Genomic DNA, 24,586 nt, shown 5'->3' with positions numbered 1-24,586 from the left:
TGGGTCTTCGTTGCTACACACGGGCTTTCTCTAGTGGGGCTGCTCTTCGTTGCGGTGTGTGGGCTTCTCAATGCAGTGGCTTCTCTTGTTGTGGAGCACGAGCTCTAGGTGTGCAGGCTTCAGTAGTTGTGGCTCGCGGGCTCTAGAGCGCAGGCTCAGTAGTTATGGCGCAGGGGCTTAGTTGCTCTGCGGCATGTGGGATCTTCCCGGACCAGGGCTCGAACCCATGTCTCCTGCATTGGCAGGCGGATTCTTAACCACTGCACCACAAGGGAAGCCCTGAGACACCTCTTTTATCATTTAGGAGCCTCTTGCCTGGCTCTTTACCAGGTAAATGGTTCCTGCCTTCATGTAACTCACAATGTACTCACAAAGACAGTAGTTAATATTGTAAGCTCTTCCAAAGTATTAACATCCAGTAACAAATATTATAAAGCATAATGTCAAATATAGGCATCCCTGTTATAACACAATATATGTGTTCTTGAAAAATGTTACATTTTGCAAAATGCCATGTTAAGAATGATAGAGCTTGTGGGGAAAATCAGGTAAGAGGTAAACTGCTAAAACCTATGCAGTTTTGTAACCAAGACCACACACGTTGCCTGCCTCGCCACACCACCTCTTTCTCTCTCTGACACACACACACACACACACACACACACACAGTTGCCTCATGAGATAATTCACTCAGACCAGGAAGACTAGTTCGGGGGATCTTTAAAATGCTCAAAAACAGTAGAATGAACACATTGGCTTATAGGTGGTGAGTTACTAAGGACGGAAGTGGAGCTCTGAGCTGTGGGGACGCCATTAAGGTTGGTTCCCTGGGAAGCAGACCTTCAAATGGACATTAATTAGCATGAAGGAAATGTATTGGGAGGTGCTTCTGGAGTCTTAGCTGGGAGGGGTGCCTGGGGGGAGGAATCAGGATCGGGCACGGGGAGAAGTTGGGCTGCCATGATGTAGTCACAAGTCCTCTGCTGACTCCACAGGGACCTCTTCAGAATCACCCCAAATCTTTGCAGGATGCTGGGCCTTCACGGCCCTGCAGTGACCACTAGTCACTAGGGCCGGGCCCCTGCCCGCCGGGAATGGGAGTGTGACCTTACGCCAGGTGGCTGCTCCCAGAGAGGACTGACCCAGGAGCAAACGCTTCAGTCCTGAAGGGCGGGTCTGGGGATACAGCACAGCAGTTGCTGCCAGAGCTAGTTTTGATTTTCTGAAAATAGAGCCTGCCTGAGCAGCAGCCAGACTGAGAGTTTTGGGGTTTACTTCCTTTCCTTCGGGGAGTATGTTTCTACACACACTGCCCTGGCTCCCCTGGCCTAGGAAAAATCACACAACTTCCATGTTTTGCTATGACTATTCCCCTGTTTACCTGTGGCAGATGAACCGCTACAAACTATGCGAAAGAAGAGTAAACCGCTACAAACTATGCGAAAGAAGAGTAAAGGAATAATATCAGGGCCTCTTCACTTTTTCATTGACCTCAGAAAGTGTCGCCATTCACAGACGTGGCCTTGGCAGTTAATTGTCAGGCTTAGTGGCCCTGAGAAATTCACCTAAAATGTAAGGCTCTTGCCATGGTTGCACATGATAAATTGTACCTAACTTAGGCATCCTCTCCCACCAGATGTCACATCACAGACTTACAATGGTTAGTTACTACAGAACAGCAGAGGAACTGAGAAAGTAGTCATTTCTCTGGCCATCCAAACACTGCTGACTAATTCCTTTCAGTGACTCTTCAAATACATTGACAAGGAAACAAGTGATGAAGGATAGTTCTAAAGCATTACAGCGCATTTTGGATTAATGAAAATGTGAAAAAATGACTAGGATCATGAACTCCAAATAGTTTTCTAACAAGTGCTTAGACTCATTTTGTGTCTGACTTCGGTAACCTAGATTCAGTGAGGTTTCTGTTTCTATAGACAGGGAAGCTATTTTACCTAAGTATAATCTGAACATTTCAGGTCCTGTGGAATCTGTGCACCTTCAGAGCTAAAATGGATGGCCTAATCTTGCTGCTGACCGTGTCCTAGTTCTGACATGTTAGCCATACAAAATCCCTTCATCTCCTAGCAATAGACCCAGCCCAGAAATTTTAGGCAACCAATCCTGCCATCTTCAATTTGATTTCCCTGGCAACAAATTGGAACACTTGTCTAGCTAAGGAGGAAAGAGCTGTTCACGGTACATTGCTTGTTCCTCTTAGGATGCATTACTCCGTCCTCACATGGCAGGTGTGTACCCACATATATAGAGAGATGTAGATAGACATATACCACAGCATGCACTCATAAATTGGGTACTTAAAAATTGATCTTCCAACACTGGTTTGTTCAGTGTTGTGAAAAGGATTTGTATTTAAGATTTTCTTTCATTTCTTATTTATGTGTGGGGTTTAAGAACCTTTGTTCCATAGGTGAAAAACAGCTTCAACCCCAGCTTATTGTTTAAACTGTTTCAGTGGGATTGCTTTGATAAGAACTAATTATAATTAGTACAGCAAATATTTATAAATGAGCATTCCTAAATTTCTTGAAGCCACCTGAAAGCATTTCTTTTAAGAAATTTAAATAAGTATCTTAGCCTTAGGAGTTCTTTGTAATTTAGACTATTTTGTAATTAAGTCATCTGGATAATTGATCACTGAAACACTATTGGATAGAGCTTAAGAATCTTGTCTTTTGTAGACTTTGGTTGTAAAGTAAAGTATTAAGGAGGATTCTGATTTGTTTATTTACTAGGCCATAGAGATAATGTGAGAAGCTTAAACCCAGCCCTAAATTAGTAAGATTTCACTAGTAGCTCTAGGTGTAGTTTAATACAGTTCTCAATGTTTATCGGTCATTAAATTGTAATCCTAAGTAATTCCACTGGATCCACTTTATAACGGCCAAAAATTTCTATTTAAAACTCAATCTTTAACCTAAAGCTTTACAGGAATTTTCCAGGTAATTTTTTTCCTCCATAAGATGTAAATGATAAATAAGTTCTCTGTGTTTATTGGGAGTCAGCACGCTGGTAGGTCTTTCTGTTAGTCAGGGTTCTGTTACTTCTTATCTGAAGCCCAGTGAGCCACGAGCAGGAAGTTCACTGGGAGTTTTATTTCTTTGAACAGCGCTCAGGCTCTGCAAACAGCACAAGGCCAGAGTGTTTGGGTTTTGTTTTGTCATCTGGTGTCCTTTGACAAGTTTATCTTTTCTGCATCAGAAGGAGTCGTTTTAAGCATCGTAGTAGCAGTAGTGACAGCCAGCCTGCAGTCACTTGTGTCCCCTGACCTTTGTCCAGGACTCCTTTTATAATTCTCATTCCAACTCTTAAAATCAAATGGAGGATCTCAGTTTTACTTGACTGGTTTTGAAGCATTTTCTGGGCCTGAACTTTAAATAGCTTTTTAAAATATATATATATAAATTTATTTTAATTTTGGCTGCTTTGGGTCTTCTTTGCTGCGCGCGGGCTTTCTCTAGTGGCGGCGAGCGGGGGCTACTCTTCGTTGCGGTGCGCGGGCTTTTCATTGCGGTGGCTTCTCTTGTTGAGGAGAGCGGGCTCTAGGTGTGTGGGCTTCAGTAGTTGCAGCACATGGACTCAGTAGTTGTGGCTCACGGGCTCTAGAGCACAGGCTCAGTATCTGTGGCCCATGGGCTTAGTTGCTCCGCGGCATGTGCGATCTTTCCAGACCAGGGATTGAACCTGTGTCCCCTATGTTGGCAGGCGGATTCTTAACCACTGTGCCACCAGGGAAGTCCCTTACATAGCTTTTAACAAGTACTTAAATTTATTTTATGTCTTGATTTTAGTGACCTAGATTTAGTGGGGTTTCTATTTCTCAAACAGAAAAGCTGACCTGGGGAAGGTACTTTACCTAAGAACAATCTGAACAGTCATGTCAGTGCCCTTTCTAAAAGGAAGGTAGCTTTTATAGGAAATTGTTGAGTAGACTTTGGAAATCAGTACAGTTAATTTATTCCTATGTATCACTGAAACCTGTAAATAGAGTATCAGCTTTAGATATTCATCTAATTCTTATTCCAAAGTTGTTAAAGTTTCATATTGGAAATTGTTTACCTGCTTACTTTGTGATCCTAAGAAAAGCTTTTTTAAAAATGTATGATGTACTTTTTAAACAGTGACGTTATTCATTTAGTTAAAGCAATTATTTAATTTGAGATTGTCACCCTCACGCCCATCCCATCCCTTCCTCCCTGTTAAGATGATAATTACATTTTTAGGGAGTCAAAAGCATAGCATTTGTATTATTCTGTTTTTTAATGGACCCCAATTACTAGATCCTGTAGTTTAGGCTGTAGAACAGGCTATATAACTATATAACAGGCTATATATAAAGAGGCTCGAGGCTTGGTCACGACTCCCTGCAGTGTAATCTATCGTTATTTCATCATTCTTCTTCTGAGTAATGTTATTTTAATTGCTTTCTTCATTTCTAGTTCCCCTGATCCAGACCCTTCCAATTCCTTTTTCTTCTTAACTCAGATGTTTCTCCTTACCATCCAAGAGCACTGTTGAATGACAAATGATTAAACGAATAAGACACAACCCATTTTCACAGTCTAGTTGGGAAGTCAGAGATGTGCAGAATCAATTGGAGCAAAGGCCTTGAGTGCTGTGCAAGAGGTCTGGGGACACGCGTGATGTAGTGATAAATTCACCTTGCAGAGATTAAAGCAGGTAACGTATGTGTGTCGTCTTAAAGGAGTAGCAGTTGCCAGGTTGAAAGGCCTTGCAAGGAGAAAAGAAAACCATACCCACAAAGACACAGATCCTTGAAAAAGCAAAGGGCCTTTGGGGAGCAACAAGCACATTTATAGGGCTAGACTGTAAAGGTGGGTAGAGACGAGCAAGCACCCCATACACTTACACACTTCTCCCCCCTGTGTTACTATAAATAAATCCCAGAAATCATAACATTTCACCCACGAACACTTCAGTACTTCAGGACATATCCCTAAAAGATAAAGGACTTTTTAAAAATGTATAACTCCAAGACAATTATTATACTCTGTAAAACTTGGTAAAAATTGCATACTATCATCAGTAAGTGTTCAGAGTTTCAATTTTCATAAATGTCATCAATTTTAGTTTTCTTCACAGTTTCTTTGTTTGAGTCAGGCTCTAAGTAAGGTTCACATATAATGGTTGGTTGATGTATCTCTAAGTTTCTTTCAATCTGTAGATTCCCTCTCCATATCTCTTTCTTTTCCTCCCTAATTTTTAGAATGAAATTTAGAATAGAGATTTTCACATATCTACTATTTGATTACCTAGGGGTAATAAATAAGTAATATTTTGTTTATTTCCTCTATTTACCAGTTTTCAAATGGAAGAGCTTCTTTAGCGTTCTCTGAAAGGGACCAATGAGTTTTCCTTGTCTGTATCACTCATGGATTGAAATATATTTATGTTCCAATGTGTTGCATTTGTCATGTTTATTTTTTATTTTTTTGCGGTACGCTGGCCTCTCACTGTTGTGGCCTCTCCCGTTGCGGAGCACAGGCTCCGGACGCGCAGGCTCGGCGGCCATGGCTCACGGGCCCAGCCGCTCCGCGGCATGTGGGATCTTCCCGGACCGGGGCACGAACCCGTGTCCCCTGCATTGGCAGGCGGACTCTCAACCACTGCGCCACCAAGGAAGCCCTGTCATCTTTATTTTTTATGATGAAATTTTCCATCTGCCCAGTGAGAACCTCTTCAAGTTGGTTCCTAAATTCTTTTGACGTGACCCTAAATGGTATTTGATCACTCCTTCTACCTGGTATAAGATTTTTCAGACCCACCTTGTACATTTGCTGCCCCAGATTTGGAGTCATCCATTTCTCCCTGGTTCCTTTTTGTGGTAAATGATATTTAGAGGCCAAATCTAGGCAGTAGGGTTGCTCACTGCTACTAAGTTGGTCTTTGTTCCTGGGCCTTAGAACACTGATAGAACTGTAATTTTTTTTTGATGATAAAGTATGAGTCTATATTCATATTGCTTATTCAAATTCAGGACCACAAGACTTAACCTCATTAATCTTTTATCTTTATTTATCCACAGTAAGATTCTTGGAATCTATCAATTCTAGAAATAAAAAGCATTAAAATATCACGTTACTCATTTGCTTATTTCCCATTGTATGTACTGTAGTCACAGAATAACATCTATAATTTGATTATCAAAAAAAAAAGTACATTGAGGGGTTTTTAAAAAAAAGGGTTTTTTTGCCAATTCTTTTTGTCCTTAGGGTATATCCCATTAGGTTATGTACAGTCAGATTACAGTGTTTTAAAGTCATTCGGAATTTTCTTCTGTGAAAGGATTCAAGCAACCTGTTGCAAAGTCAGGTTCATTTTTTTTTAAGAAATTGCCTTCTTAAATTTTAATTGTGTTATATGTCCATTGATTCCTGATTAGGTTCTCCATTTTTATTCTCTTGATTATTTTGTAAATTATTCACTGCTGTAATTTGAACTTTGCACAGACTTTTTACACGGAACCCGATTTCCAGATCTTTCTTCTTTACTTGGTTATCCCGCTGGTGAGACCGTGCAGCTCTTACTGCTTGCACGTAATCCCAAGGAGAAAATATGGTTATATTGTAGGCAGTCTTTAACCTTGATACCTACATACTTGGCATGATTTAGGACATATTATTTCTCTGCCACCGTCTATTCCAAGGTGGAAGAGTGATTTTTCTGACTAAGCCTGGGAACAGATATTCCCATTTCAATAATGGGATAGCTAGGGAAGAGCTAGCCTTTTCTCCCGAAGTCACCTAGCAGACTGGTTGTTCATAACGGAATGCTTACCTGGTCCTCTTTTCACCTCCCTACCAGGTGTCTGCCATTTTTGGTAAAAGCTCACCCCCTTAGACAGGCCAAGGTAGATCAAAGATTTAGGAGAACTACTCATTTTATCCAGATCATGGCAGTATCTGTGTGAGCAGACCGTCTCAGAGTAGGTTCAGCATAAGTATGCTAATTCCATGGGATGGCCAGGGGTGTTATACCCCAAAGGGTTCCAAAGTGAAATAAGCCTTGGAAATTCTGAAATTTAACAACTGCCGATCTCTCAGATGATGGTGTGCGTTATGAACTGAAGGGAGGAATAGCACAGGTTTGTTTCTCAGGCTCACTTAACTATGAATCCTTCCCAGTTTGTCATCAGGCGACTTGTGCTGGAAAATAAGCCTCCTTCTAGATTTCCATCTGCCCAGTGAGAACCTCTTCAAGTTGGTTCCTAAATTCTTTTGACGTGACCCTAAATGGTATTTGATCCACTCAGCAGAATTCAGATTCTGAGAGAATTCTGTGGGACACACGGCTTGGTTCCATCAGCAAGAACTTGAAAAAAACAAAAAAGACAGGGGGTGGGAACCTATAGTCTGAAAGAGACAGGAGACATATCAACCAATCACAATATATGAACCTTATTAGGAAACAGATTCAAATAAATTATAATAAGAAATAACTTAAAAGTCAATAAAGTCAATGTGAACACAGACTAGATACTTAGTGATGTTAAGGGATTTTTGTTAAATTTTTTATGTGATAATATAGTTGTGGATTTTTCTTAGAGCTGTTGTCTTTTAGAGATACATACTGAAATACTTATAAAGTATATGATACTTTTGATTTGCTCTGAACTAATACGAGTAGAGATGGTTATAATGGTGATGGTGGTTGTGATAAATTTTGAAGCTGGGTAACGGGTACGTTGTGTTCATTATACTAGTTTATCTGCTTTTCCTTATATTTGAAAATTTACATGCTAAAAACATTTTAAAAAGAAGACTGCCAGGACTTCCTTGGTGGTCCTGTGGTTAAGAATCCACCTTCCAATGCAGGGGACGTGGGTTCGATCCCTGGTCGGGGAACTAAAACCCTGCGCACCACAACCTGCATGCCACAACAAAGATCCCACAGCTGCAGCTAAGACCCAACACAGCCACATAAATAAAATTAAATACATTACTTAACAAAAAGAAGAAGACTGCCAAATCTGTAGCCCTTTCACATGAGTTCCTTAGAAATCACCGAGGCCATAACTGATTTAAATTACCTTGCTCAGTTCAGCCCAGTTTAGCTGCTCCAGCAGCCTCGTTCCCCAAAGAGGTCATCAGTGACATCCTCCTATGTTTGGAAGAGTATCTCAAAGCCTTGCTTGTTTCTTTGCGATACGGAAATGGAGTGGTGAGTGGCCCCAGAAAACACTGGTTGTCTGAATGGAGGCACGTGTGCCTGTAGGAAGCATTCTCTCTGCAGCCTCTGGTTTATAGACCCCTGGCTGGAACATCGACAAGCAGATCGGACTTGTGCTACGTGCCCGGGAGCCAGTAGCACAAAGCAGTTAGGGGCAGCGCTCAAAGCAAGGAAGGTGGTGGTGCATTCCAACCAGAAAGGAAGTTCTTGTAAAAACTTCTGTCCCTGTTGCTGCAGTTTTAGCAAAATGAGATGTAAAATTTGTGGTTTTTTTAAAAGACAGTTTTATTTGAGCCAAACCATTTTAAGGTATGTTAAAAACCTCACCTCTTTTCTTCATTCTACACCCCTTCCTACCTCACTCCCTCCAATCCCCAAGCTGCTCACCACCCAGCCCCCCTTAGGCTAGTTTGTTGCCAGTCATGGTGCTGTCCACTCTGGAAAGTAGCAGGAAGAGCTGATAAGGTGCTGAGGACAGAAATCTCTGGTCTTATCTCTGTCTAGCACACGGTGCCGAGAGTGCATCCTTTTCCTGTCCTCAGACAAGAGACATAAACCGACCATCTCCTGGAAGCAAGGACTTCAAACGGGGCTTGGGGGCCTGCCTCTACTTTCTGTAAGGCCAGAAAGGAGAAAGTGGGTCATTGCTTTTTTTGGAGGTTGTTTTAGTAGCAGTAAAAATGTATGTTGTCTTCTAGACCAACAAACATAACTTCATAATAAGACATGAATTAAAAGAGCAGAAGAAAAGAAAAAGAAGCAAGGGCTGAGGGCAAGGGCTACCAAAACAACCAGAGCTGTAAGTCACTGGGCTGTTTTGTTTGGTTAGACTTTCTGTAGGTTTGCCCGAAAGGATTAGATTTGGCTTTTTGTTTGTTGACAGATCAAGCAAATGGTTTTAAGAGCTTTTGTGATAAGAAAACATTGATACCTAGATGGCCCAGTGTTGGAGGAGAAGAGTGAAATATTGGTTCATTTTTCCTTCTGCCCCTCTGTTACGGCAGGAAAGCAGAAATAACATTCTCTCCCAGATTTTCATCCTGCGATGTAATGAAAATAAGATGAAGAGGAACCTTCCTTTGGGTTTTAGCGCAGCTGGTGGCTGGTGAGGTGATACTTCGCTTCTTATGCTATAGTCTGGAGTGACCGTGGTAGGGACACTGGTGACATGGGTGTAGGTGTTACCATCTCCCCTCTGGGTCCTCCTTGGAGCCTCACCAGGTAGACCCAGAAGAGTCAGTCAACCTCACCTTCATCCTCAGTCATCTGGATCCTCATAAAGATCCAGTTTGCAACATAAAACTTTACAGTATAGAAGAGACCAGGCTTGATACTTTGTTACCATTTTTGGAAGACATTGGTCACTGGCCAGTGCTCACAAACAGCCAATTGTTGGAATTCCAAAAGTTAATGACACCTTAAGAATTGTGCTTATTATATAATAGTAAAGGTCCAATTTTATTCTTGCAAGTTTCTTAGTGTCCTGTTACTGAGTGCTGTGAAATTATCTAGGCTACAGTGAATGTTAGAATTATAATGGACCCTAACAACATAGCTGTTGCTTTTCAAACTGTATTCCGTAAAGCCCTGAGAGTTCGTCAAGGATGCCTCGGGGGCCTTACAAAGGGAGAGGAGGGTCAGGACATGAGCTTTGCGTTCCCCTAACGCCACCTCAACCACTGTTCCCCTGGTATGTTACACATTGGCCTTCTGTTTAAGATTTCGTCTGGAGAAAGACACGCACTGCTAAAACCATGTTTGAAAAAAGTCACCGAGTAGCCCTCCTTCCTTGTTTTGCAAACGATTTGCTTCGAGGCCCAGAAAGTACAGTGACTTGTCCAAGATCACACATTCTCTCAGATGTGAGTCAGATTTCTTGACACCCAGGTCATGGGCGCTTCTACTACACTGAACTTAGCACCTTTCTTACTTTCCTTTGAGTATTTTATACCAGTGCCGCTCAAAGTATCGTCCACAGGCCAGCCCGTGACAGGACAGAAATCGAGAGTAAGCATTTAGAAACTTTTATAGTAGTGTGATTAATTTTTAGAAATTGGAACTTGTGTTTTATATGTCTTTTTGAAATTTTGTTTTCTAATTTTTTTGTTTTTAACAAAAATCTTGGCCCATAATAGATAGGAGATTTTAAGAAGAAAAATAATTGGCCCTTCACCCCTGGTAGTTTGGGAAGCACTGTGATGCAGGGTATTGAATCTCCACAGAGGCTGAGCCAGTTATGGGCTGCAAACAAGAGGCAGGTCTTGCTTTAAGGAACTTTTTTGGATTTTGAGCAGGTAAGGAGGCAGTATTACTTGTTCTTTTTCCTTAATAGGTTTCTTGCTTATAAAATAAAATTATAGCTTGCATGAAACTAAGAGATGATATACTTAAATATATATGATAATAATATATGAGAATTATCTATTTAATAGCAGTAATAATTTTAATTTTTATGAACTCTTTGGAATTGTAATCTCGGTTTAATTGGTTAGAGATTTTGTTGAATGGAGTTGTATTGTAGTTGGTTTTCTTGTTTAGTTTCTGTCTATTCTAAAAAATAAATTCTCCTGTTGCATTTTTTTTTTTAAATTTTATTGTGGCAAGAACACTTACATGAGATCTACCCAGACCTTTTTATAATTTTTTTTTTTTTAACTGTGTGTCTCCCACAGATGGGAGCTCCTCCCTGGGCCCCGGCCCCGGTCAAGTAAACAGTAGCTGCTGGAGCTGCTCAGTGGATGTTTATGAAGGACTGGATGGCCACAACTTTGGACCTCAGCCTCCTCAAGATCTTATTTTTTTTGTATAATTTACTTTTATTACACGACTCAGTGATTTCAGGATTTTATCTAATTATTCTTACTAACTTAAATATCCTTTAAACATAGAATTATTTTGCCCTACCAAATTTACTCCTAGAAGTATTTTTTAAATATTTGTTACTTTAGTTTCTGGTCAGTTAAAAAGAGGTCAATATAACGACTAATCCCATATAGTATACAGGAGCTGAGGGAGAGGACTTTAGTAGTAACTTCATTCACCTGAATTAATTTACCCTTCTCTTCTTATTCCAAATAACTATTCATACCCTATTCCTTGTTTCAGAATAGTACGTTCTCTAAAATCTTCAAAAGATGCTATGCTTTCTATAATAAGGAGCCTAAATTTGAGTTGTTAATGATTCCTAAGCGATTTTCAAGTCAGTGGAGTAAAGGTGGAAGAGACAGGCCCTTCGTCAGCCTCTGCTTCTGCTTTTGGAGGCTCAGGCATTAGGCTTCAACTACTTACAAAAGCTTTTTGTCCTGTCTCCAGAGAGCAGGGAACAGAACCAGTTGACCTAGAATCATAAATGATAGCCAGTTTGGATTATTTTTAGGCTTCAATCAAAGAACTTGGTACCTATGTCACATTGATCATTTCTAGCTTTGGAGGAGCCTCGTTTATCTTGTAACGGCCGATGTGTTGTGAAATGTTGTCACATGGATCACTGCAACTTTCCAGGCCTTAAGACCGTTGAGGGAGGCAGGAAACCTGCTCCTTTTTTCTTTTCCCTCTCTTTCCCCAGAGGCTGTATGACTCTTGTCAGTAGCTCTGATGTCAGTTACTTGAGAGAGGTTGTTGCCATAGAGAACCATCCTTTTAAAGCACGTTTATGTTGGCTTTCTGTAATGAGTGGTAATTTGAGCAGCTCATGAGGCAAGTGGGAAAAAAAAATGAACAGCTTTGTTAGCACTGGCCTTCCTACGAGGAATTTGGCATTATTTGTAGTTCTTTGCTGTTGTTCAGGGAAAAGCAAGATATTCTGTCCCTTCCAGTTCCCCATTATCTTCTCTGAGCTGTCCAGTTCATTTATCTGAGTCTGTAAATTCCAGGCAGGGTTCTAATGCCTAACGTTAGAGAGGTATCTGCCTGCTTACAGTGGGTCGGGAGTTCTCTTTGATGTCAGATCACTTCATAAGCAAACTTCGTCCTTGTCTGCCAGAAATCAAACGGCAGATGGCAGCCCTCTCTATCCCTCACTAGCATAATTCAGTAAGTTAACAAGAGACTGAGATTGAGAACTTCATCAAAACCCAGAGCCCTCCAACCACCTCCGTGTGTGTGTATATACTTCACGTGCATCTAACATCTCCAAAAAGCAGACTGTATTTCATAATAAGTTTTATTCATTCAGCAAATATTTACATAGCATCTGTTATGTTTACTTATATACTAGAGAGAAAACAAATTTTTCTTACTGATGAAATTCAAAACTTTATTTATGGACACTGATATTTGAAATTCACATAGTTTTCATGTCATGAAATAGTCTTCCTTTGATTCTCTCCCCCTCCCTCCCCCCATTTAAAATGTAAAAACCATTCTGATCGGGGGCAGCCGGATTTGGCCCTCGGGGCACGTGCCAGCCAGAGAGCCCTCCTGGAACCCCTGCACAGGTCCTGGGTTCCTAGAACCTGTTTGCATGAGCATACACACACTGTACACATGTACACACTCACATAAAGTTAAGAGTTGCTGTGTAATTCTAGTTCTGTTGTTGTATTTTTTTATTTTTAACCCCTCTTCAAGTCAAAACTTCCCGTCAGTCAGTGGAGTCTTGTATTTGTTTTTAACTCTTGTGATGCTTGCTAAGCAAGTGATTGTATTTCCCAGGCAGATTCCATGAGGCTGGTTATTTCTGAGACTTTGTGTGTTTATCCTAACTCCAGATGTGAGTGAGTGAATGGTATCTTGAAAAAAGCACCGGATTTTACCCCTGAGTAAACTTCTTGTGAGTGCAAACATAGCTCATTGTCAGTGAAACAGTGTTTTCAATCATGTGGAAACCAAAAAGGTGCCATAGAAAGCAGGAGAAGAGATGCTGACATAGTCGCACAGTCTCTGCTTTATGACCAACATGTTGATCGCTCCTTGCTTCACCTCTGGAGGCAATCCATTCTGATGACTCGCGGGAATGCACAGCTTCCCAGGTTGTGTGATCAGCTCAAGATAGCGTGTAGGCTGCACCTTAACAGCCTGCCGCTGGGGGCTTCTCGTGGAACTTGATCCACCTGTTTGTCTTCTCAGAGTGATCTCCTGACTTTGCCTGGATGTACTCTAGAACTCGCTTGCTTTCCAGCCTCTTCTCTTGATGGCGAGAACAGTCACAACCCACGCATGTCACTTTATTGCTGATGTTCAGCCCGCCCCACATCATGCATGTGACAGTTCCATAAAACACAGCACCCCATTTTCCCGATTTACCTAATCTTCCAGAAGGTGACCTGATGACATGTGGAATAATAGACCAGAAGAGACATGTATGGATCGTTTGACTGAGCTGTTCATCGCTCAGGGCCACAGGGAGTGATGGGCTGATCACACTAAAAGGCACTGGGATGCACCTGCAGAAGTTAGCGGAGCGATTTGCACTGGGAGGCAAGGTGGCATCTGATTAGAAGTGTGGTTTCATCTGGGTGGGAAGACTGTCCACTGCAAAATGCTGGTTCCCTCTTTGCTTGCCACCCTTCCAAGCCCCTTCTAGTCAGGAGCCCCGCCTGGCACGCAGGGGAATCTGTGCTGACAAATACAAAGCTTCTGGTTCAGTGGGGGGCTGGGAGTGCTTCCCAGCCTGGATCTGCCTGGGGCTGGTGTCTTTTGTGCTTTCCTGGAGCGCTCACCACGTGTTTGTTCTTCATTAGAGGCTGTGCTGAACACAAATGAAATAGGCATGATTTCTGCCCTCAAGGAACTTAAAAATTCCTTGGGAAGATGCTTAGAAAGCAAATTATACAAAACCAGAAAGTACAAGTAACCAATTGCTAGTCACAGTAGTAACCAAGGGAGGTTGTTCACAGGGGACCAGCTTCTTGAAGGAGGCAGCTTTGCACTTGATCTTTAAGGGAGTGACGCACACAACTGTGTATGAAGAATCTGGAAGAGCGTCGCGGGGAGCATCACAGGCGACCGCGGCAGCGCCTTCGGCTCCCTCTGTTGGCGAAGGGTTTTGTGCTCACATGTCCTGGCACCCCCTCACCTCAGCACTGCCCCCATCTCGACGGGCTTCATACCTGAAATGGCTTCATACCTGAATTCATCGCTGTCCTAAGTGGACGGGCGCAATTTCTGCCTCCCAGGAGACATCAAGACATAACTTGGGTTTGTCAGAGCTGTCCTGCCGTAAAGTGTAGAGAAGACGCAAGTGTTCTTTCAAACTACTCACTTGCCAAGCTTTCTTAACTCTTCACAGACTAACGCAGCACAAGCTGATGGCACAGGCTGGGGCGGAAGTGTGCATTTGTTCATCACGGGCAGTAGTTCTCAGAGCTAATGACCCTGTTGCTAAGTCCATTACCCTTGAGCTCTGGCTGTCTGCTTTTTCTTTCAATGAGAAAGTTCATTGAAGGATTACTGTTGTAGCCTGTGTCGCAACGTGGAAATCAAAAGACTTCAATCATGTCGTCACTTAAGATCGGCAGTGACATATGAGAAAGGCTGGTGAGCTAAAGCGTTGTGCCTTCGAAAGCTCATCCTGGACTGTATGCTTATCACAACTGGTAAGATTTTATGCTTGTGGTGCGTCTGCCCCAAACACCTCTCTGAATTCTCTATCCAAACTGCTGTGATCCCTGCCCCAAAAGTTACTAACAACATTCTTCTGAGAATAATAAAGAGAATCCTCTATATTTGGGCAATTCACTGTTAATCCATCTCAGTAGACATGTTTGAATGACACCGAGGACTGGGAACCCAGAAGAGCTTGAGCGGACAGCTCACTGAGCTGCAAAGCCTCTAGGCAGAGTACCTAAAAGAAGCGAAGAACAAACTCATGACATTCTGTAGCCATTTGAGAAAAGACGACATGCATCTTTCAGGCACCTGAGATGATTATGGTATATGATAGCTAATTTCTTAAGTGTCTCTCTCTGCAAGGTCTTGTGTCCTTTGCATCCAACTCTTCCCGCCCCCCACCCCTACCCCATTTGTAATTCAGAATGGCCAGAGATAGGTTGAGGCCTTAAGATTCTCCAGCTCTAATTATAAAACTCTTGGGCTTCCCTGGTGGCGCAGTGGTTGAGAGTCCGCCTGCCGATGCAGGGGACACAAGTTTGTGCCCCGGTCCGGGAGGATCCCACATGCCGCGGAGCGGCTGGGCCCGTGAGCCATGGCCGCCGAGCCTGCGCGTCCGGAGCCTGTGCTCCGCAACGGGAGAGGCCACAACAGTGAGAGGCCCGCGTACTGCAAACAAACCAACAAAAAACAACAACTCTTAAGCCTGGTTTCAGGCTATTTTTTTATTTATATGAATTGCAAACTAGATAATAGAGTTTTTTTCCATTTAGAAAGTAGTATCTATTTCTTGTGGCCTTTTTTTCGACCTGAAGTTTTAGCATCAGTTAACTTCTGCCTCATAAAGTTGAGCATGGACCAATTGATACGTACTTCAGTGTTGGGATGATTTCTGAAGAGAGAAACAGTGACAAGTGGGTCTGTGTGATGCAGGCCGGAAGTTGGGATGCTGGCGTGGAGGGCGTGGAGGGAGGACGGGCTCTGCGTCTGGCAGCCTCGGGCCAAATCCTACTTCTGCCAGTTCCCACCGTCAGGCCTTCTGAATATTAAGTGCTTTGAGGTTCAGTTTCTACCCCTGTCAAGGTGAGGTGACATACGATAATAAGTGATTGCCACACTGAAGGCATTCAAGAAATGATAGCCGCTTTCTTCAGTGCACCGGGCTGCGGGCACTCTGGGTCAAGTCTCCACACATGATGGAGGGAGTAGTTCCGCCGGGCTCTTCTGGCTTTAAGCCACTGAGGTTCTGTGAGCTGGGGAGCAGTCCTCCTGGGTTCTGACCCTCAGAGTGTTTATTGGTTGGGGTAGAAATTAAGGCCCTTGCTGTCACTTGGGAAAATCCATCGTCAAATGTTTTTTTAAACACAGGCTGTACACTCATAGGTTCTGAAAGAAATGAGAACACTGCGGGGTTTTCTGAGACAGACAAGATTAACCCATGAAACAGTGTTTTTAGAACAACACAGACTATTTCATTTTATATTTTTAAAATGGTAGCTTTTAAAATATATGGAAAATAATTCAAGCTTCTCAATGTAGCTTTGGATCTTTCTTTTTAATTAACAAAAAGGGAGGTAGAGTAGTGGATATATTACAAATTTAGGGAGAGATCTTTTAAACTGTTTTGTTGATTCCCTTACCGTTTCCCCTCATTGACCGAACTGTGTCTTTGGAAAGCTTCTTCGTCTTAGGTGCACTGCATGGCCTCGGATATGCACAGCTGCAGGCGACATGTCCCTTCCCCAGCTGAGTGAGGAGACCAATGAACTGATGGGACATCAAGGCCAACAGAAAAGCTGGAGGTTCTACAGAGAGACCCCTACCTAGCTCCTACTATAGAGACTCTATCCCTCACTGTCCCCAGGGGAAAGCCTGACTGTCCTTGCGTATGCCGTGACTGGACAGCTATTTTATCTCTTGGCATTCAAGCAGGACTTAAGGAATCTTAGACTGTAGAGGCATGAAGCTGAGGGAGAGATTGCCAGGTCATTCATTCCAGAAACCCATCACATTTCCGCTTCCATCTGGATAGCTTCATTGGTATTTTCCCGACTCTCTGCCTCTTGAGAACACAAATTTTTAGGGTATGTAAAGGATCAGTGGAGACTTTCAAGCCAAGGTATCTAAAAAGAGAACCTTCAAAACCTTAAGTACAAAATGGGAATTTATTATCATTTTAAAAGTTCCAGCTTCTTTCTACCTTTCTTAGAAATATTAGGATGATTTCCAGGACTTAGGTTTAAAATAGATTCATATTCCAGTTAGTAGTCACCCCAGTTTTTTGCTTTTATTGATTTTAGCTTCTAATATATAGTGTCAGTTCTTTTAAATGAATGCTTACAAATTATTCGTTGCAAAATAGTATTTGGCCCTTTCTCTTCTCCTAAGTAGTATTACTAGATCTGCTCTCCAGCTGTATGCTCTCTTACAGGTGGTGTAAAATATTCTCTGTGGATGGGCTTGTAGGTGCATTGCTGTCACTCCTGCATCTTGGCCTGACAGTTGGGGTGATAGTGGCCTATGAGCTGAGCTCATCTGCTACCTGCTTATAGAGCCTCACTATCCCTCCTCTGCTGTCTGGTGTCACAGAGGGATGGCCAGCCCAAATGTCATTTCATAGTTCAGTAAATTTTAGACTTTCAGGTCTAATTTAACCTACTTATTTGACTTGATTAGTAACTGAGACCCAGAGAGGTTATGGGATTTATCTAAGGCCCTCCATTAGTTAATAGCAGGAATTGGAATTTTAAAAGAAAAGGTTTCCTAAATCCCTAAGCTTAAATCAAATGTTCGATAAGATCATTAGTTAACCATACCTCCCTTGCTAGTATTTTGCATGGAACAGGAAGTTTTCAAGTTATTTGTAAATTTATTTTACTAGATTTTAGAACACTGTTAGCAAATTGGGATTCTCAAAGTTTATGAAGCAGTGAAAGTCACATTTGGTATTACAGATTTTTTATTTTTTGGTGGGGGGGGTTGCATTATACGTTTAGTGGAAATGTGGGAAGAAGCGAGTTTGTTGCTATTTCAGAGTACTAAAAAGTTGCCGGTGCTTTTCTCAGTACTTGTTTACTTTGAAGAAGAGACCAGATATGAAAAGTATTCATTTTCTTAAAAAGGTGTACATTGTTCACATTCATGCATTCATGGCTGAGAATATAGAAACAGGGATTGTAATCACTGTAGTAAAACTGGGTTTATGATTTATAAAGTCATGAAATATGAGACCTGGGCTTTGCTTCTACAGCAGTCAGGTCTGCAACCTATTCCTCCTTTGTTTCCATGGTTTTCAAAACAGGTACATTCCTGGAGTGTGGGAGGCTGCCCACCACTCTCCCCTGCAAGTCATTGTTTCGCCTCCACTTTCCTTGGGTGCTGGCACCTCTCTGGCTTGTCTCCACGCCCCGCTGAGCTTGGTGTGCAGTGGCCCATGATTATTAAAATCCTTATCACCAGAGGACTTGATTACGAGCAGAGTTATTTTCTAGGATTAGAAAGACCCGCAGAGTTCAACAAGTGACTCAAAAATGATCTTGTATTTTCTAGTAATTAAAAGTGTGATTAATACCAGTAATTAGTTCCTGTGATTTAACTGTTAAAAGCAGGAATTCAGAAGGTAATAAACAGGTGAGCAAGGAAGGAGCCATAGGTTATGACTCGAATTTGAGTTCCTGAGACACAGATACACTCCAGAGGAGGTGGCCCACGTAAGACAAACTCCTTTCATACTGTGAAGCTAAGTGAGACCTATTTTATGTAAACAGGCCTCCTTCATGGAGACGTGCCATGTGTGGCTGTGTGCCGTTACTAAACGGAAGGCAAGACCTTTCTCGTCCATCAGGCGGGGATTGGCTGGGATCAGGAGAGCCTTGAGAAGATTTTTCATCCTGCTGTGCAAAATTTCAGCTCTTTTTCAACATTTGAGGAACAGAAAGACAAAGTGACCTTGTGTTTTTGGCTTCTGTGGCAGCTACTTTTAAATTTTTCTCAAAATTACCTCATGGGATTCCAGCCCAAACTGAATATTGATAGCTAACATTTAAAAAGCTCATTTGGTTTATTCCACATGTTCTGCATTTTACCTTTTGAAATTTAAGAAACTGACTACGTGATTTTGTGTTTTTAGCCCTGAGTAAAATAAGGTTTGTGCTGATTAGATAAGCTGTGATGTTGTTGGTAAGGTACCCTTTGGGGAGAGCTTGCTGGGTCAGCGGCCATTCAGAGCCCAATTGCCCACTGATATAATACTGATTCAGCCGAAATTTCAGACGGGACACTACTTTGATCCCACTGAGCCGGGTTTCGAGTGCTGCTGTAACAAGAAAATACGTGGTCCAGTTATATGTGTGGTTGTAATAAAGTTAGCTGCACAAGCAGAGCTTTGCCCGCCCAGTTCAGAATAATTTGCAGACTCCTAATTTGGAAACTGATTTATTCAGAAAACTGTTTTCCCACCTCATGAAAGGGTCGGACCACCCATCTCGTGCTGTGTGAATAAGTGAATGTGAAGGGAGAAGCCAGGTAATTATGAAAACCTAAGTTTAGTGTATTTGTTTAAGGGTTTGATTATTTTAAAAGACTGTGGGCAGAATTATTCCAGACACTGACCTTACCTAAAGCACAGTCCTTATATGCTTCCATTTGAAGGTGCTTCCTTTTTCACGCACACCTTTTCATCTCCCTACTGCCAGCCAGCCACAACCTATATGGTGTGATACCAGCATTTGATTTTTATCCCAGCCTATTAAGTTAGCATTTTTGTTTTCCTCTTCTCAAGCCTTCTCAAGCCTTACAACTGAGTGTATTTATGTAAAATTAAAATGTAAACCACACTTAATCCCGGCGGTTATGAGTGAGTAATTCCTCCATTTAGAAGCAGACGGACACAGCCATGGGTGTCTAGTTCACGGCAGTGTGTGGGGGGGGCGTCTCATGTCTCCCACCCCCAGCTGAGGGCAGAGGGCACCCCAGCTCTCCTGTTCCTTCCGGGAGGAAGGGGGCACACGGGCCCTTCCAGCCCCGGTGCCTCCTCTCTCGAGCGGCCAGAGGGCCACGCTCTGGACACACCAGGTTCGAGGCTGGCACGTGGCTCCTGGTTTAGCAGGGGCTCCCATATACACGTGGTGTCTGAGCTTGTGGGTCAGGGCGCAAAGGCCTGTGTATCCACAGCGAGACCAAGTAGGTGTCTGACGACACGCCAGAGCTCCGGGCTTTTAGGGTCCTTGTTTCTGATGGAGACTCTAGGAACTTCATTGCCATTTATAAGGTTGTTGCCAAGGGGCCATTCTGTCAGAATGGCGTCCAGGCGACTCACCATCTACCTTGTGAAGTTAGCCTCCGACTCCCCGGCCTCCCAACCCGTACGGCCCTCAGCTGGTGCGCGTGGCCACTGCATTCTGCACCGTGCGGCTCAGCTCTACCCGACGGCCGGCGAGGGGTCCAGGGGGAGCCCGGCCCCCCCAGCCATGCGGGCTCCGGGCGGTGGTGAGTGACTAGCTGATGCGTAACCGGTGTTACTCTTCTCCCCACCTCAGGGCCAGCTCAGTCCCGACGCTGCAGAGGAGACTGACGTCTCCCCCATGACCACCAGTGCCTTCACCATCCGCGAGTACTTTGCCAGGCGCATGGCAGAGCGCAAGAGTAAGGCTCAGGGCACGGCCGTGGGGCCAGAGGCTTCAGAGACCCCAGTGGAAAAGAAAGCAGGGAAGAAAAGAAAGAAAGAGGCGAAAGATAAAAGTGTGGAGAATTGCACCCACCCCAAGGCCAAGAAGAAGGGAGACCAAGTTGAGTGGCAGCTGGGAGACCCCCGCTGGGACGGGAATTCTGGTGCTGCTTCTGAGGGTGGAGAGGGTTGCGTGGCGCCACTCGATGACCGGGACCCTCCCTCGAAGCCCAGAAACAGGAAAGAAAAGAAAAGGGGACAGAAGCAAGCTGAGACAGCAGAGGATGGTACACTAGATGAAACACCAGTGAAAAAGAAGAGGAAAAAGAAGAAAGGTTCCAAATAAATTCTCTGGAGCCAGGGCCTCCCGGCTTCTCAGCTGTCAGGGTGCTGCTGGGGCAAACTCCCTGGCCCGATGGCAGAGCCGGTTCACTCCGGGAGCCGCGCACAGCCTCTGACACGCCTGGCCCTGCTGCATCTCGCCCTCACGCTTTCCCAAATCGGATTCCCAGAACTTCTTAGTGTCCCAAACCATGGCTCTCAGAAACAAATACATTTCGTTCTTAGACTCTGAGTCCACCGTATTTATTCCCCTTCGTGTGAGTACGTCGTTATGTGCACGTGCTTGTATGTGTAGGTCTCTCACAGTCTGTATTTGCTCTTGATTTCTTTCAGTAACAGCGAACTGTGCTTCCTGCTGAAGGACTCGGTCTAATTAAAGGATTAAGAGGCAATAGTTGGCATTCAGATAGCTCTTTTTGTTCTATAGCCAACCATATGTTTCTGCCAAGTTGCTTTTATATCATTACATTCCCAAATCAGAGAGTTGTTTTGGTCTGGTTTGGTTTGGTTCTGATGGGGAATTTGTTTTAATGCTGTCTTTTCCACTAAGCAGTGGCAGCCGTGTATTTTGAGGAGTTTAAGAGGTGAGCTGACGGTGGGGGCAGTTTAACTTCCCAGCACTCTCACAGGAGCCCTCTTGCGGTTCCTCAGCGAGAGTCGGTGGTCGGATACATTTCCATTAGGTTTCCTCAAGGACAGGTGCCCTAGAGTGGACTCCTCCTTAACGGTGACCGTCAGGGGATCCTCAGGAAGCTGAAAGAAAAACTGAGACTCTAAGGTTACGAAATTACTTTCATCTAGACTGGGACTGCCTTGTGAAAGCTCCTAAAAGTATAAATATCACATAAAGAATAAAAGACACCTTCAGTCCTGCTCACACCAGATGGTGTCACCTCCTGGGTTTATACTGCCTCTGCCATACCCTGGCGTGTCTCCCTGTGTGCAGCTTAAACTCTCCCCATGCGGGTTTCCCCGGAAAAATGCAGACACCTTCACACCCTCTTTGGGAGACGGCATGCAAAAGAAAGCGCATGTTTAAGATTTAGAGGTCCAGCACTGTGGTTTCCTCTCTTCTGCTGTCTTTGTTCTCTTGACCTCTCCCTCCTTTTCTTTTTCATCCTTTCCCCCTTTTACTCCGTCTTCCTTGCTCCCCCCCCCCCCCAAATTTTCAGTTCCCAGTTTTCTCTTACCCCTTGCTGGCTGCCTGCTCTGGTCCTGCAGACCTTTCAGGAACTCTGAGGATGTGGTACAAGGGTGGGTCGCGTGCTGCCTTCCACCTGATTTATAGGTGCTCCTGGATAACAGTAACGAAAACTCACTACAACCTGATGAGCTTTTGCCCTGTATTTTAACCCTCGGGGTCACACATTAGATATGAAGCATGGCCCCAAGTTTCTTAAAACTGAGAAAATATATGAAGAATGTTTGATTTTAGTCTTCTTAGAATTCTGAATGGTGCTAGTTGTTTAAAAGGATACACACGCACACACCCCACAGAGAAAATTCTTATGAATTCAGAGCCTGAGTTGTAGTGTCTGAGTTTATTGTGGCCCTCAGAGTTTAGAATCCCAGGCAATGTCCAGTCTAATAAAGCACCAAAGATTTTTTTTTTTTTTTTTTTTTTTCTTTTTGCGGTACGCGGGCCTCTCACTGTTAGGGCCTCTCCCGTTGCGGAGCACAGGCTCCGGACGCGCAGGCTCAGCGGCCATGGCTCACGGGCCCAGCCGCTCCGCGGCACGTGGGATCTTCCCGGACCGGGGCACGAACCCGTGTCTACTGCGTCGGCAGGCGGACGCTCAACCACTGCGCCACCAGGGAAGCCCAGCACCAAAGATTTTTAAAGTCACTTTTCTTCACAGAGGGCACATGCCCAAGTTATCTGTGCTTGTCCTATCTTGTATATGAAACTAGAGTTCCAAAAGAACTAGAGTTCCAGAAGGGAGTTCCAGAAAGAAACTAGAGTTCCAGAAGGGAGTGGGTATGTATGAAACCTAAAGAGAATTATCTTTCTTTATATATAGATATAGATATATGGATATATATTAGACTGGGGTAGGGTTTTTTGCCTTTTCATTTACTTTTAACTTCATTTGCCAATAAAAATGAGAGCCAGGAGGATATGCTGAATTGTATGCGGGGGGAGGAAACAAATGGGCATTTAGGGAGCAGGGAGCTGCATCTCGGCCAGGTGGGGTGAAGTGGGCGGTGGGAAGACCAGAGGAGGGAGGTGCTCAGGGGTGCTCTCAGAGTTGGGAACCCACAGCAGTCGCATCGCGAGACTGTTGAAGTGCGACTCTCACGGAGAGCACCTGTAGACTGTGGCAATTATTATTTTAAAGCGTCGCAGAAAGAACTGAATGATTTTAATAATCGAGTGGGTGGCCTGAGAAAAAGGCACACGCTCAGCAAAGAGCAGACATCGTGACCATTTGCCCTGAATAACACAGAATATTTTCTCTAGAAATGCTCAGCTCTCAGTTTTCCCAAGTGTCTCCTTTTCAGGCCACTTAGTTTTCTGAATCAAAGTGGAATTTAGAACAATGAAATGTATGCTCTCTGGACACTCGAATTTCATAGGCATGATATTTTAAAAATTGTTAACATATGAGCCCTATTTTTTGCCTTAATTTATTTCACTCGGTGAAAATGTATTAATTCTGTAGTCATCAGTGCTTTTCTTGGCATTCTTCAGTTTTAAGAGGGAAAGTGGGTTCCCAGGAAAAGATTTGTCCTGTGAAGAGTTTCTTAAATGTTGTCTTGTAGTGCCCTTCTTTTGTTTTCTGTTAATTGTAATAGAAAATAATTATCGCTCTGTGTTGTTTTATGTGCCCGGCCCTGTTCCAAGCACTTGAAATAAATCAACTCGTTTAGTCTTCAGACAACCCAGTAAGATAACCATTATTGTTTATCCCCTTCTACCGATAAACTCTGCTTTATGAAAGGACCTCTTTTGATTTTTATCACTAGGTTTTTGCTGCTCCCAGGGAACCAGCAATGCTCCGGTCTCCTCTCTGCCCTGGCCACACACCCACCCGCACTGCTTTATTTGGTCCTCACCCTTGTGACATCACCTGTCTTTAGCAAGATCTTCTGTGGCTGATGCTCTTCACATGCCATTGTTACATTTAAATGAGAATATATTTGAAAGCAGCTGGCAAACTGTGAAGAGTTTTGCAGTTAACTTGAGTCAGTATTGTTGATACGAACTGTTGAAAATGCTTTCTAACACCGCATGTTAGAAATTCTTGATGAGTTTTCCTTTCCAGTGTGGTCAAGAGGTTGGTGGGAAATTGTTTAAGAAACTCAGCTTCATAAGGCCTGTTTGCCAGTCTACGAAACAAAGACAGAATTTCTTCCAATTTGTAGAAAATACTGATCCTTCTGAAAGGTGAAAGCAAAACGAGCATTTGTTCTATACCACAGTGCCTATCCCTGCTTCTCTCCTCACCTGCTGGCTGACCCTGGCAGGAGCAAGCCAGGACCTGTTTTTTTTTTTGTTTGTTTGGTTTTTTTTTAGGAACAGCATCAAAGAAATGTTTCAGCACCGTCTCCCCGAGCGATCTCAGCCTCTGGACCAGCAAGCAGCGCCGTACTTAGATTTGAGTAAGAACTTCCCCACTGTCACCCTGTTTGTCTTTCGGGTTCTGCAGCCACTGCAGTTCAGAGCCTGTTGCGCTGGCTTGTGAGGCTGGGGAGGTCAGATCGCTGCTCTGATATCTGATTTTATAGTGCTCAGTTATTAGTGAGCAAATTAGTATGTCCTAATAAAGAGGATGACTAGACTCCTTTATGAAAGTATGCTCTCCAGTTAGGAGACAC

The 24,586-nt window shown here is 43.4% G+C and overlaps 1 protein-coding gene across 2 annotated transcripts in view; it reads left to right on the top strand.

Moving 5' to 3' along the window:
- Positions 1–24,370, top strand: part of PINX1 (PIN2 (TERF1) interacting telomerase inhibitor 1) — an 85,944-nt gene extending 61,574 nt beyond the window's left edge. Inside the window, exons 7-8 of one of the 2 annotated variants that reach the window (XR_004350482.1) lie at positions 20,298–21,024; positions 24,285–24,370. Coding sequence is in view for 1 of the 2 variants with exons in the window: in XM_032635843.1 (XP_032491734.1) it covers positions 20,298–20,771 (474 nt within the window). In the remaining variant the exon portion in view is untranslated. Of the gene's footprint in view, positions 1–20,297; positions 21,160–24,284 lie in introns of those variants that run through there. The other variant, XM_032635843.1, reaches the window with a different exon arrangement.
- Positions 24,371–24,586: the final 216 nt, after the last annotated feature.

The sequence above is a fragment of the Phocoena sinus genome, chromosome 6, assembly GCF_008692025.1.
Source record: "Phocoena sinus isolate mPhoSin1 chromosome 6, mPhoSin1.pri, whole genome shotgun sequence".
NCBI classification, from domain to species: Eukaryota; Metazoa; Chordata; class Mammalia; order Artiodactyla; family Phocoenidae; genus Phocoena; species Phocoena sinus.
Note: the sequence above shows the minus strand (reverse complement) of the source record. Positions and strands in the feature narration are given on the sequence as shown.